The sequence below is a fragment of the Dermacentor albipictus genome, chromosome 2 (genome assembly GCF_038994185.2).
Source record: "Dermacentor albipictus isolate Rhodes 1998 colony chromosome 2, USDA_Dalb.pri_finalv2, whole genome shotgun sequence".
NCBI lineage: Eukaryota > Metazoa > Arthropoda > Arachnida > Ixodida > Ixodidae > Dermacentor > Dermacentor albipictus.
In genome coordinates this window covers 3,247,076-3,261,556 of record NC_091822.1, presented here as the reverse complement: position 1 = coordinate 3,261,556, position 14,481 = coordinate 3,247,076, and the positions used below count along the sequence as shown (strand labels likewise).

Below are 14,481 nucleotides of genomic sequence, written 5' to 3'. Positions count from 1 at the left end.
GCCAGTGAGCCTCTAGAGTCTGTGAAGGAGTACATTTACCTTGGCCAATTACTCACAGGGGACTCTGATCATGAGCACGAAATTTACAGAAGAATAAAAATGAGTTTGAACACATACAGTACACATTGCCCAATCCTGACTGGAAGCTTACCTATGTCATTGAAAAATAAAAGGTGTACAATCAATCCATTCTACCGGTGGCATCATGTAGTGGGCCGAAACTTGGACACTGACAAAGAAGCTTGAGAACAAGTTCAGCCCCGCACAAAGAGTGATGGAACAAAGAATGTTAGGCATAACGTTAAGAGACATAAAGAGAGCGGCGTGGATCAGAGAGCAAATGCGATAGCCGATATTATAACTGACATTAGGTGAAAAAATGGAGCTGGGCAGGTCATGTAATGAGTAGGTTAGATAACCTGCGGACCAATAGGGTTACAAAATGACTGCCAAGAGGAGGGAAACACAGCTGTGGATGGCAGAAAACTACGTAGTGTGATGAAATTGGTGAAATTTGTATGCGCAAGTTTGAATCTGTTGGCGCAGGACTTGGGTAATTGGAGATTTCAGGCATAGGCCTTCGTCTTGCAGTAGACATATAATGCGATGATTATGATGATCATGATGATGATGGTGATGGTGGTGGTGGTGGTGGTCATCAGCCACATTTGTTGTGGTGTTTTTCAACAACTTCGCTGCATATACACTTTCGCAGGGCCGGGATGGCGAGTCAACTTTTTTTATTTCATTTACAAGTTGTCTGTCAATATGCCTTCGCGTGGTGTAACCAACTGAGGCCCAGAGCTAGACGATCTAGAAAACGGGGTATAACGTTAAATTTTTGCAGGAGTAGCTCCTTGAGCCATACTTATCTCCATCATCCAGAGACGTCGGCCTCTCAACAAAAATTCACATTTGCAGTACATGCGCCCAGCGTCAATCTATTTCATTGGAGGTTATGGCAACTCTCGCAAACAGATGCCGGATAAGCAATGAGGGTTTACAACGCTGCCTTTGTTCCTACAGTGTTATGGATGTCATTCAGGACAGCGACGCCATTCTTCCCTGTCCTACCCTCTTGTAGAGTGATAGGCATCCTTGAATATGTGTGGCTTCATTCTTCAATAGATTTTTACGTGAGCAGTCATTTCTTCAGAGAAAGGTCAAATAATGCAACGCTGCTCCTCGCTACATACTTCGGTATCTTGTTGGCTACGGCCTGGCGCTCCTGAGCTTGAGCTTGTGGGTTCGATCCAAGTACGGCGGAAGCATTTCGTTGGGGGTGAACTGCGAAAATACTTTTGCACTTATATTTATGTGCAAGTTAAAGAACCTCAGGTGGTCCAAATTATTGCGGAGCTGCCTAATAATTATATAAGGGCTTAATTACCTAAAATAACGGAATCAATCAAATCAATCAGCTGCTCCACTCTGAAGCAACGCATGTCTGGGCTTGTAACACTATAATGGTGTTCAGATGAAGTAGATAAAAATATTTCGTGGGTTATTATAATTAGCCTAGTTTCAAAGTTGATTGCTTTGTTTTAACTCTCGATATATTGAAATAACAAAGGCTATTGATTACAGTTTGTAGATTACGCTGATTTATTTCAGTGTTAAAAATGGCATGACTGAATGAATCAATCAATGAAATATTCAACAGTTTCTAGCCAGATCAAATATAGCGTATTGCTAGAGGAAAGTATAAAAAAGCTACTCGAGGTGTCCAGACTGACAAAAGAGAAGTACCCTAGACAACAGCTGAAATACATGTTTCTTAAAAATACAAATTGAGAATGAAGGCACTATGGTTATTCAGTGCAGGTGAAAAATGAAAGAGCGAAACGATAGGACCCGGGCTACAGAATGAAAAGGAAAAATGTTCGATTGAGGATGAGGCACCAGGTCAAATTCAATGCAATGAATACCAAGTTATGTCTATAATACCAGAAATATCAGCAAAGATCAATAATATTCCTAAATATCATTACTGGTAAATACCAACAATATCAATAAGTATCAATATTAACTACAGCAGTAACATCACACGATGTTATTTTGCGTAAATTTCCAAGCTCTCGCAGATCGTTTGACACGGGGCGGGAGTGCGTAAACCGTCGTCCTAAGTTAAAAAAAAATATATATGTAAACGGTTTCGGATTAGAGCTCCGACATTTTAAGGGAATTTATTCCATGCTTTCGCCATATGCTCAGCAAAAATGAAGAAAACACCCCTTTCTGTATTCCGGAAGCGGCGCTTGTGCTTGTCGCCACGATAGATTAGATCGTCAAATATTCTGCTCGTGTCGCCCACTGCTATTCTTGGACGGTGAGAGAAGGGCCGCATTCTCAGCACGAGCCGTCTACCGAAGTTCACTTGGAAAAAACATTGGCGGAAAAACTAAGGCGTGGCGTTGTCGCGTAACTCTTCGTAGCGCTTGATTGTAAAGGCATTGCATTCTAATTGAACATAATGTGCGCAGAAACAGTAGCATGTACGGCTAGAGAGATGCGCTTCGTACAAAGGGTAGCACTGAGTGAGGAACTTGCGCTGTCGCTTTACGCTGTTCTCATGGGGAAGCAGATGCAGGTGCTTTGTCTTCATGCGTTTCAGAAGGATTCAGGCTTGATAATCTCTCGAGCGTGTACAGCCGGCGTACTTAATTGAGCTCGATTCCGTGAGCCAAAGGGGGTCGCCGAGGCTCGAGGCGTAACGGGACAAGGCTGCACAGCCGTTCGTCGAGGTCAACGCGAGTCCCGAGCGGTAACGGAGAACGCGGGCGCGCGCGCTCGGGGGAAAGGCTGCGCGCTCGCGTTGACAGGTCACGGAGCACCGCTGGACCGGCAGTATGACCCTGGCAAGCGCGAACAAAGGAAAAAATAAATTAGCCAGGCTTTCCTTGGGGCAAAGGCAAAAAGAACACGCGCTAATGGTGCCTGCCGCATCTAAACAGCCGCGGCTGACCAATTTCAACAGCGACCTTTCTATGCAATGCCAAAATGGCGTTCCTCAGGGACTAAGCCACTGGCTGGAAGCGCACGGAAAGAGCGGCACTGATGTAAGAGCCGAAGAATGTTAGTCTTATATTATGGCCCCTGGTACGTCCAAATCGATGACAGAACAGTGATACGGGACTCCACCGAGGTGGCGAGCCATCGCATTCCCTCAACTGTACTCTCACCGCTTCAGACTTACACGCTTTGGAGAATGAGTGCTGAGCCCAAACCACCAGCGCACCGCAATGTGGCAGCGACTGTAAGGGCCCAGAAGCTGCCAAGGTGACGTGCTTAAAGGTTGACAGCGACTTTAGCCTACGCTAAAGACGATGAAGGCCAATGCCTACCCGCTCACGAGACATTAATTACATTGCTTGACATTTTCATTTTAAGTCGTTGTTACTTCCTATTACTGGTTTTCTACCACGAATGTTCCTGGGTACAATTGCCTTAATTAACTCTATCTTTGATGAATCGTGCCTTCATTAAATTCAGCCTAATTAACACGAATGGTCCCGGTCTCGACTCCCACCAAAGCAATGGGTTAGAGTGCCTTAATTAACAATATCTTAATTAACCGTACCTTCATTCACTTCGCCCTCAATTAACGCCAAATGTAGTGGATTCGGCTCTCGACCTTCACGATGTAAATTAGAATCCAAATTGGATTCCAACTTGGATATGGCCGCATGGCTCATATCTCCAAGTGGGTTCGACTAATACCATAGGTTGTGGGTACGAGAGCCTTAATTAACTCTATCTTAATTAAATGTACATTATTAACTTCGCCTTATAACACCAAAGGTAGTGGGTTCGACACTGCCTTCACGGTGTCATTGCAATTCAACTTGTAGAGATCGCTGGTTCGCCCATGTATCTCCATGTTGGCTCGTGGGTTCAAGTGCCTTAATCAACTTCGCCTTAATAACCATCAAACATCGTGGGTTAGACTCCCACCAAATGTGGAGCGTTCGACTCCCACTAAAGGCCGTGGGTTCTAACACCTTAATTGACATTATCGTAAATAACATGTCTTAACTGCGCATTACTCCACGGGTCATGGGTTCCACTATCTTATTTAACTGTATCTAAATAATTGTCCCGTAATTAACTTCGTCCTAATCAACTACAAAGGGCATGGGTCCGAGTGCCTTAATTTGCTACATTTTAATTAACTCCCTTAATTAGCATACCCTAATTGGCACATAATGCCGTGGGTACAAGGGCCTCAAATAACTCTGTCTTAATTAACAGTGCCTTTATTAGATTTAGCTTACTTAACACCACATTCTAGTGTATTGATTAAGTATAGTAAAAAAATGTCTCTTTATAAACTTCACCCTAACTAACACCAAATAGCATGGGTCCGAGTGCCTCAATTTACTCTATCATACACAACTGTGCCCTCATTGACTGTGCCCTAATTAACACTAAAGGTCCATGGTTTGACTCCCAACAAAGGTCGAGATGACCCCCAATTTCGGTGCAATTGAATTTTGGCGCCACATAAGCCGGACTGCGCAACGCCGGACGGTCAAATTTTCCTCCCTTGAGCAGTCTAAGGCCTCAATAGAGAGCGTCGTGGGCGACACAGTCCGTATACCCAGCTCGCTGCGTGTTCTAGCATTTAGGCACATTATATTGGCATATCCGCAGTGCATTTCCTACCGCATCTGCAGTCACTTCAACCTTGAGGTGCTCTAGAGTTTTCTTTCAATTGCACTCAGCGCTCACTGTTCAACGCGTTTGACTCTGCCATTGTGAAGTTGTACATGTGTTGTTCGGAAATTACGACAAATAATCCTTACGGCGCCATCAATTTCAAGTGTGTTCTCGCTAATCTGTAGTCGAGACTACTGTGCGCACGAAAACAAAAGTGCCACAACGCCATCCAGCTCGGTACCTTGACGCACATTGCTCCGGGTCCACTCGAAACGCAGCGCTTGCTTCCTTTAGTATCGGTTTAAGCTGTTGCCCCGCAAAATGTTACAAAAGCAAGTGCGCTACCTCAAGAAAACAAGGTAGACCGGTTCGATTAGGTTGCGTGGTACGTGGCTGGAAGGTAGGCGGTGAAGCAGCGCATCTTGACTCCGAATCCACAGCCTCCACATGCGACGACAAGCTATTTGTTTCGCCCACTTTATATTTCCCTTTCGCATAACATTTCTACACTTGAAGTAATAACTAGAAATCATTTACTGTGTGCTTTTACTGACTTCATTATTTCTTGGCTTCGCATGACTGTAGCTAACTAAAATCGGACCCGTCAGTTTTCTTCTTGTTGTTCCTAGCTATATTACATAAAAATATAGTGTTGGATATTGCGATGTCGTCTGTGACCGTATTTCACGGATAAGTCTATTTCCTTTCTACTCTTCTTATAGCATTCAGCGTTCTGCCTTCTTTGTCAGCCACTGAGGTTCCGCCGCGATTATGAAGGCTTCTACGAGGTGGAAGTTACATGCCGGACGTTTCAGCAAATACTTTCAGAAATTTTTAAAAACTGCCTTTGGCACATAGCACAATTCTAGTCCGTGGGCTGGTCTACAGATGAGGTTGACATTACTTTCACAAAACAAAATGGAATGCATAATCGACTAGTTATCAAAATTTCACCAATTTTTAGCTGCTTACTTTTATGGCACATATTACAAATTACAGTGTCTAGCCGGGCAGTTCGCAAGACGGATTCACTTGGCACGAATGATCATTATCATCATCATCATCAGCCTGGTTACGCCCACTGCAGGGCAAAGGCCTCTCCCATACTTCTCCAACTACCCCGGTCTTGTAATAATTGTGGCCATGTTGTCCCTCCAAACGTCTTAATGTCATCCGCCCACCTAACTTTCTGCCGCCCCCTGCTACGCTTCCCTTCCCTTGGAATCCATTCCGTAACTCTTAATGACCATCGGTTATCTTCTCTCCTCATTGCGTGTCCTGCTCATGCCCATTTCTTTTTCTTGATTTCAACTAAGATATCATTAACTCGCGTTTGTTCCCTCACCCAATCTGCTCTTTTCTTATCCCTTAACGTTACACCCATCATTCTTCTTTCCATAGCTCGTTGTGTCGTCCTCAATTTAAGTAGAACCCTTTCCGTAAGCCTCCAGGTTTCTACCCCGTACGTGAGTACTGGTAAGACACAGCTGTTATATACTTTTCTCTTGAGGAATAATGGCAACCTGCTGTTCATGAACTGAGAAGGCCTGCCAAACGCACCCCAGCCCATTCTTATTCTTCTGAGTATTTCACTCTCATGATCCAGATCCGTAGTCACTACCTCTCCTATGTAGATGTATTCCCTTACCATTTCCAGTGCCTCACTACCTATCGTAAACTGCTGTTTTCTTCAGAGACTGGTAAACATTACTTTAGTTTTCTGCAGATTAATCTTTAGACCCACCCTTCGGCTTTGCCTCTCCAGGTCAGGATGACAGGATGACAATAGCTCCGCTCAGGATTCTCAGGATGACAGGATGACACTAGCTCCGCGATATTATTTTCCGATTTTTGCTGAGACATGCACTGGTGTTCCAGCTACTTTGGTGCTTCAACGTATAAAAGGACATTTTCTTACGGAACTGGAACGACAGGATTTTTTACTACAAGTTTGACGGCGCGTATGCCGTAAATGAAGTCACCCACACGATATCTTCAAGTTGACATGCCTTGTAGTCTCACCGGATAGAATTTGTACATACAGTATGTACCATAACATTATTTGTTTATAACCTAATTAGGGATGTTTTAATCAGTTGATTATGCATTCTGCAAGTAATGTCTGCCTCTTCGAGTAGGCCACCTGATGTACTAAAATTCTGCTATCTGCCGCAGGCAATTAAAAAATATTCAAAGTGTTCACCAAAGCACCCTGTATAGCCTCTTCCTTTTGTTCATAGCGCCAACCCCCTGGAACTATCCGGTAGCTGCAGTCACAAGTCGCACATTCTGCATGTGGAGGAAAAAGTGCAGATTGCGTGAAGCGCTGCAGCGAGCCACGCAAGGTTCACGCTCGTACTTTCCTCGGAGTAATCAAGTCGGCAAGGCTAGAGGTCGTTTCCTGGACGCGTCATGTCGTGCATATACTGTATTCTCGCAAAGATACCAGTGCCAAAACTTTCCGTTGTTGATAACGTGCCTATGCCCCGTAAAGTTGCGGCCTGGGTGACGACAAGGCTGGTGCCATCGGCCTCGTGCCGACTTCCAGTTGGAGCGTAATCGACGCCACGTCACGCTAGCTTTTCTGCAAGAAACCATTCGTTGACTCTCGAGCATTCAAGCAGTTAGTCATTTGCTGCAACTATACTTTCGATTCCTTATTTACGGAAATTCCAGAAGAGTAGTCGTGAGAAAAAAAAAAAGCATAGGCTGTAAGCGACTCCTTAAACCAAACAATGATGACCGCTGAGAGTTTCGATGAAAATTGTTTTCTTTAGGGTCCGTGCCACTCCAGGATATATATCGCAAGAAGTGATTGTGTCCTTTACGAAGAATGACGTTTAGTAGTCCGTACTGGCTTTTGTATACAAGCTCAAACCATAGCAGGTTCCATCGCTGTGCTTTCCCTTCCAACACAAACAATGTGGCTCCTCACGAAATGCCATGTCGAGCACACAAACTTTTCAAACTAGCGTTTCACTCTCGAAACTGGAACACCGCGGACGAACTGAACACAGCAAGAGCACGAAACGGCAGAGCCCTTCGTCGTTTGTCTTCTTCCTGTGTCCATTTTTTTCACGGTGTTTCCACTCCTATGCAGCAGCCTCAATGCCCTGGTTCAACAAGGTGGTTATCCGAGCTTGTTGACTAGACGACATACTACTATAAACACCACAGTGAAAGCGGATAAGACGAAGGGAGCCCATAATGACATATTGCAGCCCGAATGCACAAAGAGGATACACATGTCGAAGGCGCTACGTCACAGGCACTGTGTCCATGTAATTTTGCCTTCGCGCTACAACATGTCGTTAAGTAAACAACAGCTAGCCCAACAGCCACTCCTCCTGAATGGAACACATGGCACGGGCGCTGACTACCAACTCATTGCCGGGGTTCGACTCGTTTTTGTTCCCACGTAGCACACAGAAATGCCTCTTTTATATTGTGTGCCTTGAATTGCGCATTCGTCGCTGGCTCTGTCGGTGCATCGAACACAGAAATTATTTATTGCATGATGCATTGTACGGGCGGCTGGTCACTTTCAGTTTAATGTTACCAACCGTTCAACCAGGTGTTCATTTACTCACCAAGATCCCACGATGTGCGATCCTGCTCCATAATTCTCTTATTTAAGAAAAGCTGCTAGAGGGGGTCAAAGCTACAATCCGGCTCCACTAACTATTTCTGGTGCAAAGACTTTGTTTATTGTTAGCTAGAAGAATGGGTGCTCTGATTTTTCTTAGTTGGACATGCACCTGTGAATTCTTCTCGCAGGAAGTCTAGTGAGATTAGGAAGAAAGATATTACAACCCTTTAAATTACTTTGATCAAAAATGGTCACATGGCGCCTACCAACAGCTGATGCAGTGAACTCGTACCGTTAGCCACATAGCTGGCATTGGTGTTGTCTTCGGACTTCTTGAAGTAGGGCAGCACCTCGTCGTATGACCATCCGGTGGCTCCGCCTGCCGCCCACGTATCGTAGTCGCGCCGGTTGCCTCGGTTGTAGATCATGAAGTTGAGCACGCTGCTGCCCCCCAGAACTTTGCCCTGAGTCCACACAGGTTTCTGCACACCATGGGTAAAAATTAGGTAGAAGAAAATAGTAGCTCATTTTGTTAAAATTCGTGTAGGAAATTATTTCACTGCATCATTTGCATGCACGTGTGCACATTCTCTTTATACCCTTCCTGAGTTTCTGTGAGCTGCTTTATGCATTCATGTATCTGCTGTATTAATTATGTAGAGCTGTAAGCTTCTGCTGATGATGATGACAATGGGACCATGACAAATATTCACCTGGCCTGTTTGCACTAATCAAGTAGTCCATACACACTTATCAATATAGTATTTCACCTACAGCTCCTTAATCATTTCTCTCATTATTAAAACACATATACCTACCTTGTACAGTTACTTATGCCGGCAACGGATCCGGTGCTATCAATCTCTTCCCTGCCTTTTTTTAATCACGCGCTGGCAAGTGTGCGCGCGTCATCTGGTGGGCATCTGTGTCTCTTTTTTTAAGCGTAGGCTTCTAAATTTCACCCTTTAGTTGCTGTTTTATTTTATGGCTCCCACTTAAGGGAAGCTCGTCATTATCTATGCAACAAACTATAATATTTCAATATGACTCGGATGTTTCTGCACAAAAGTGCAGCTGACTGGCTTTCTTTATAAATTCTGAGCAAAGTGACTCAAAGCGATGTGATAAAACATTCATCATGATGTGCACTAGGGTGGCATACGGCTAATTGAGTCAATACTGTACTGAACTTTCATTATTAGACTATTATTAAATTTTCACCTGGTATTGAAGGCGACACCACCGCGCCTGAGGAGCTGGGTTGAGCTCTTGTAATATGCTTCGCATAAAAAGTATAGCCTGTAAAACACCCTGTGTGGGAAATGGGGCTAGCATTCCTGCAAAAAAGCCGTGACTTCACAGATATATACCTTTAGTTGACAAGTTGTAACACCTGCGTTACAGTCAGTAGGAAGGTTAATTGGTGAAAACGTCAACGTGTTTTCCTTTGTAATGTTCAAAAATTGCAAAGTTTAAAGGGGTGTGTTCAAAGTAAACACAGAGTCCCCGTCTGTTTTTTATTTCAACGAAAATTTCATAAGAAAAGCCAAGATCACTCGATCGGTCGGAACCGAGCCTATTCTAACGTTCTAAGGATAGCAGAGCAACAAATGCAGAGCATTTCAAAACGACGAGTTGTAACTGTCGACAGTAGGTTTATTTCAAGCTGTGGCACATTGACGACACCCATACGCTATCAAAAATACCTGGCGCAGAGTTATGGCCTCCTTTCGGCCTTTAACAAATTTATACATTCACACAAACCCTGTCACACTATCAAATGACCCACAAGGATGCATTCACAAATGGTATTTCTACTTCTGACAAAGAAAAGGACCGGACTCCTTGCACACTCAGTGCTCAAATTTGCTATTTTTGTTTCTTCTATTAACAATCTTGTTAGTTCGAGACATAGAGATATGTCGATAAAACCAGGGCCTTTTGAAAAAGATGGTTCGCATCCACACATGCTACAATATAATGGCAGCCACACATCGCGTTCCTACCTGATATTATTACAGTGCTCTGTTAATCTGTCAATCCCGCAGCGGCTCGTCTGCACGAGATATTACTTTACTGCAGGAAAGAAGTATCTGTTACACACCTGCTCACCTGTAGTTCACAAACCACGTCCTATGACGCTTTGTGCAGGCGTTCATCTTATCCTGTGTCGGATTTCGCATCTTATATATATATTTCAACTTCCATGAGACTGGTTGAGAAAACTACCTCAACGTTAGCGCGCTAAAAGAGTAACTCAGAGGATTTACGTGCCAAAACTAGGATCTGATTGCGAGGCACGTCATAGTGGAGCACTACTGAATTATTCTTACCGCCTGGGGCTCTTTAAGTATACCAAATGCACGCTACATGGGTCTTTAACATTTCATCTCCATCGAAATGCTTCCAGGGCGTCCGGGATTTGTTCCCGCGACCTGGCGCACAGCAGTGCAACACTAAAGCCACTAAGCAACCACGGTGGTTAACGTATGCGCTTGCTGCGAGACTTTTAAAGTTGTGCGCGTTTTCTGCGAGTATGGCACAAAATATTTTCTTCCCATCGTCCACACTTTTCGGAAAGTTGACCTGATCACGGTAGGGATACTTGCTAATCAGACCTCCTACGACCAACACCTGAACGTGCAAAGGTTGGTACGTTTGTGAAAGACCAGAAGACTGACTGTAGAGGGTCTCCATGAGGAAGTGGCCCCACAATTTCTTATGACCATTTTCTAGGCTCAAAACGATGATTATTCTCTTAACCATCTTAATGAGACTGCGCTGACAAAAATGGAAAAGACAGTTTCTTCACTCGTGATTGAGAACGTCACTAGGCTCCGTTAGCAGAGAACGCGCGAGTGTGAACTGCTTTTATTGCCGTATAGCAATTATATGGACGCCTTAGAAAGCCTCGAGAGCTATTCAAAGGTGCAAGGCAGCTGGGCAAGATCAGGTAACAGCAGATTTGTTGAAGGATGGTGGGCAGACTGCTCTAGAGAAACTGGCCACCCTGTATAAGCAATGCCTCATGACCTAGAGCGTACCCGAATCTTGGAAGAACGCTACGATAATCCTAATCCATAAGAAAGGGGACGCCAAAACTTGAAAAATTATAGACCGATGAGCTTACTGTCAGTTGCCTACAAAGTATTTACTAAGGTAATTGCAAATAGAATCAGGAACACCTTAGATTTGCGTCAACCAAAGGACCAGGCAGGATTCTGTAAAGGCTACTTAACAATAGACCGTATTCCACTATCAATCAGGTGATAGAAAAATGTGCGGAATATAACCAACCTTTATATATAGCTTCCATTGACTACGAGAAAGCGTTTGATTCAGTCGAAACCTCAGCAGTCATGGAGGCATTGCGGAATCAGGGCGTAGACGAGCCGTATGTAAAAATACTGAAAGATATCTATAGCGGCTCCACAGCCACCGTAGTCCTCCTTAAAGAAAGCAACAAAATCCCAATAAAGAAAGGCGTCAGACAGGGCGATACGATCTCTCCAATGCTATTCACAGCGTGTTTACAGGAGGTATTCAGAGACCTGGATTGGGAAAAATTGGGGATAAGAGTTAACAGCTATACCTTAGTAACTTGCAGTTTGCTGATGATATTGCCTTGCTTAGTGACTCAGGGGACCAACTGCAATGCATGCTCACTGACCTGAAGAGGCAAAGCCGAAGGGTGGCTCTAAAAATTAATCTGCAGAAAACTAAAGTAATGTTTAACAGTCTCGGAAGAGAAGAGCAGTTTACGATAGGTAGCGAGGCACTGGAAGTTGTAAGGGAATACATCTACTTAGGACAGGTAATGACTGCGGATCCGGATCGTGAGACTGAAATAATCAGAAGAATAAGAATGGGTTGGGGTGCGTTTGGCAGGCCTTCTCAGTTCATGAACAGCAGGTTGCTATTATCCCTCAAGAGAAAAGTATATAATAGCTGTGTGTTACCAGTACTCACCTACGGGCCAGAAACCTGGCGGCTTACGAAAAGGGTTCTACTCAAATTGAGGACGACGCAACGAGCTATGGAAAGAAGAATGATAGGTGTAACGTTAAGGGATAAGAAAAGAGCAGAGTGGGTGAGGGAACAAACGCGAGGTAATGATATCTTAGTTGAAATAAAAAAAAAGAAATCGGCATGAGCAGGACATGTAATGAGGAGGGAAGATAACCGATTGTCATTAAAGGGAACCTGAAACGCTTTTGACGATTTTCTACAAACCCACTGAGTCGTTAGAGCAGGTCCTTCTGATCATTAATTGACACATCGAAGTGCTCCGCGTCCGCGTAAAGCATGTAACTTATTATAAAGTTTTAAAAATGCACATCGCTGCCGATCGCAGCACACTGCTCAGCGGAATTTTAAGCCACCCCTACCCATATAACCGAAATCACGCACACGACGTCAGTGGGGCGAGCTATCCGATTGGCTGACCAGGACGCGTGATCGATAATTTTTCCCATTTTATGGTAAACAAATGATCTTCGTAATAGTTGGAATGTTAGTTAATTTGTTTTTACAAAAAGAAAGTAACAGAAAGAGAATGCACAAGAACAATTTTTCAGTACTCTTAAGCACTTCCGGCACACAGCAAGTGGCGTATTCTTGTGTTACAACGTAGTAGTTCATTTTGACTAGAGCTCCGCGGTCAGAGTCGGTCTCAGTCTTTTCGGGAGCACTATGATTCGACTTTTTTGCCTTGTGGACTGCAAACGTAGCGACTGGCAATATGTTAAGCTGCGACATCGTGTCCCTCTGCAAGGCAGCGTACGAGCGAACTGGCAGCTGGGCATCGGACTGCCGCTATCCGATCGGCGCCAGGATTTACGCGTTTGTGTCCGTCACTTTACACCAGAAGATTACTAACGCAATAGCGTTTCGCGAGTCCGAAATTAGGGCAAACGCAAGCGCAAGGGGACAGGGTCTGGCCGCTTGACTGTGCCGTAACGGGATGAGCCATGAGATGAGCAGAAGGGCAAATGTGAATGGTCTAGAGTCACTGGAAACAATTTCAGAGTACCGCAAAGGTTGGGATTTGACTGGCAGCACTGAGCGGCCACCGCCATATACCTTCCAAGCCGACTGCGTCGCGGGAAGGCCGCCGGTGACACATCGGGTTGAGTGTTTACTGAAGTACAAATAGTTTGTGCCCGGAGATAATGGTTGCTAAGAACGAAAATAAAATGTTATGTTGTGCGAAGTAATGCAGCCAGTGGTTGTTTCGCACGCCGATCGTGTTTACTGCTGGAACTGTGCTACGATTGTGGGCAGCAGCTTAGCGCTGCTATCGGGAGCTTATGCTCGCGTTTTTTCGCCCTTCCGCCGAGCGAGCTACGAAGGAAACATTTCGTCACTTCGAGCCGGAATGAGGCAAGCTTGTGCTTTTGGGCATGAACATCGTGGACTGCCGTCGGCTTCTATTGAATGTATCCAAGCAGGACGAAACTAACCCCTGACAATGTCACAGGCACGTACGTTGATTGTATAATTTCACAAGCTAAATGGGATACATCTAATTTAGTTTGTAAACGGATACCGCGCGTTCTCGATTCTGCAGGGCGACTTTGTCCGCCGTATACGCACGACACACTGCGACTGCCGTGTGCGCACCGGTGTTTGGCCGTGATCGTAAGACGATCTGTGCACAGCAGGCGTGAAAACCAACTTTGATGACCATTTTGCGGACTAAATCTTTTGGATGGCCAATATGTGCCATTTGCGTGATTACAGCAACGTATATGTACTTCTGTACACTGATAAAGAGCGAGAGTTTGCTACATTGCGATTTATCAACGCGGCTGTGTAGTGCGTTCCCATGAGCGGCTACTCTTCTCCACTTATTTATGACTGTTTTCTGAGGCTGCCAGGATTTGCTGCCTGTGTAAAAAAAAGCAGAAACGCCCGCTGGTGATGCAGCACTTTTTTTCTAAGTTACATAGGCATTGTATAAAATTTTTGTGCTTTTAGAGCGGCTTATGTAACATGCATAGTGACAGAGTGAAACCAAAGCTACTGGGTGTTCTGTTTTGTATTTCCTGTTATGCATCAAGCACAACATTATTTGGTTATGCACCATAGCATTTCAACATAAAACATAATATGTATGCTGACTCAGTTCATTGCATGTGCTCGGCTTACAAGCTCAAAATTTGAAGCATGTGTTGTGAAAATCACCTGGCCATTGGTTTCAAGCTCGAAATGCGTATGTATAAATGAGCAAA

The 14,481-nt window shown here is 44.5% G+C and overlaps 1 protein-coding gene across 1 annotated transcript in view; it reads right to left on the bottom strand.

Moving 5' to 3' along the window:
- LOC135921120 (4-pyridoxate dehydrogenase-like) overlaps positions 1 to 14,481 on the bottom strand; it is a 337,516-nt gene that overhangs the window by 203,140 nt on the left and 119,895 nt on the right. Inside the window, exon 3 of the mRNA XM_065455439.2 lies at positions 8,541 to 8,730. Within this exon, the coding sequence (XP_065311511.1) occupies positions 8,541 to 8,730 (190 nt within the window). The remainder of the gene's footprint in view (positions 1 to 8,540; positions 8,731 to 14,481) is intronic.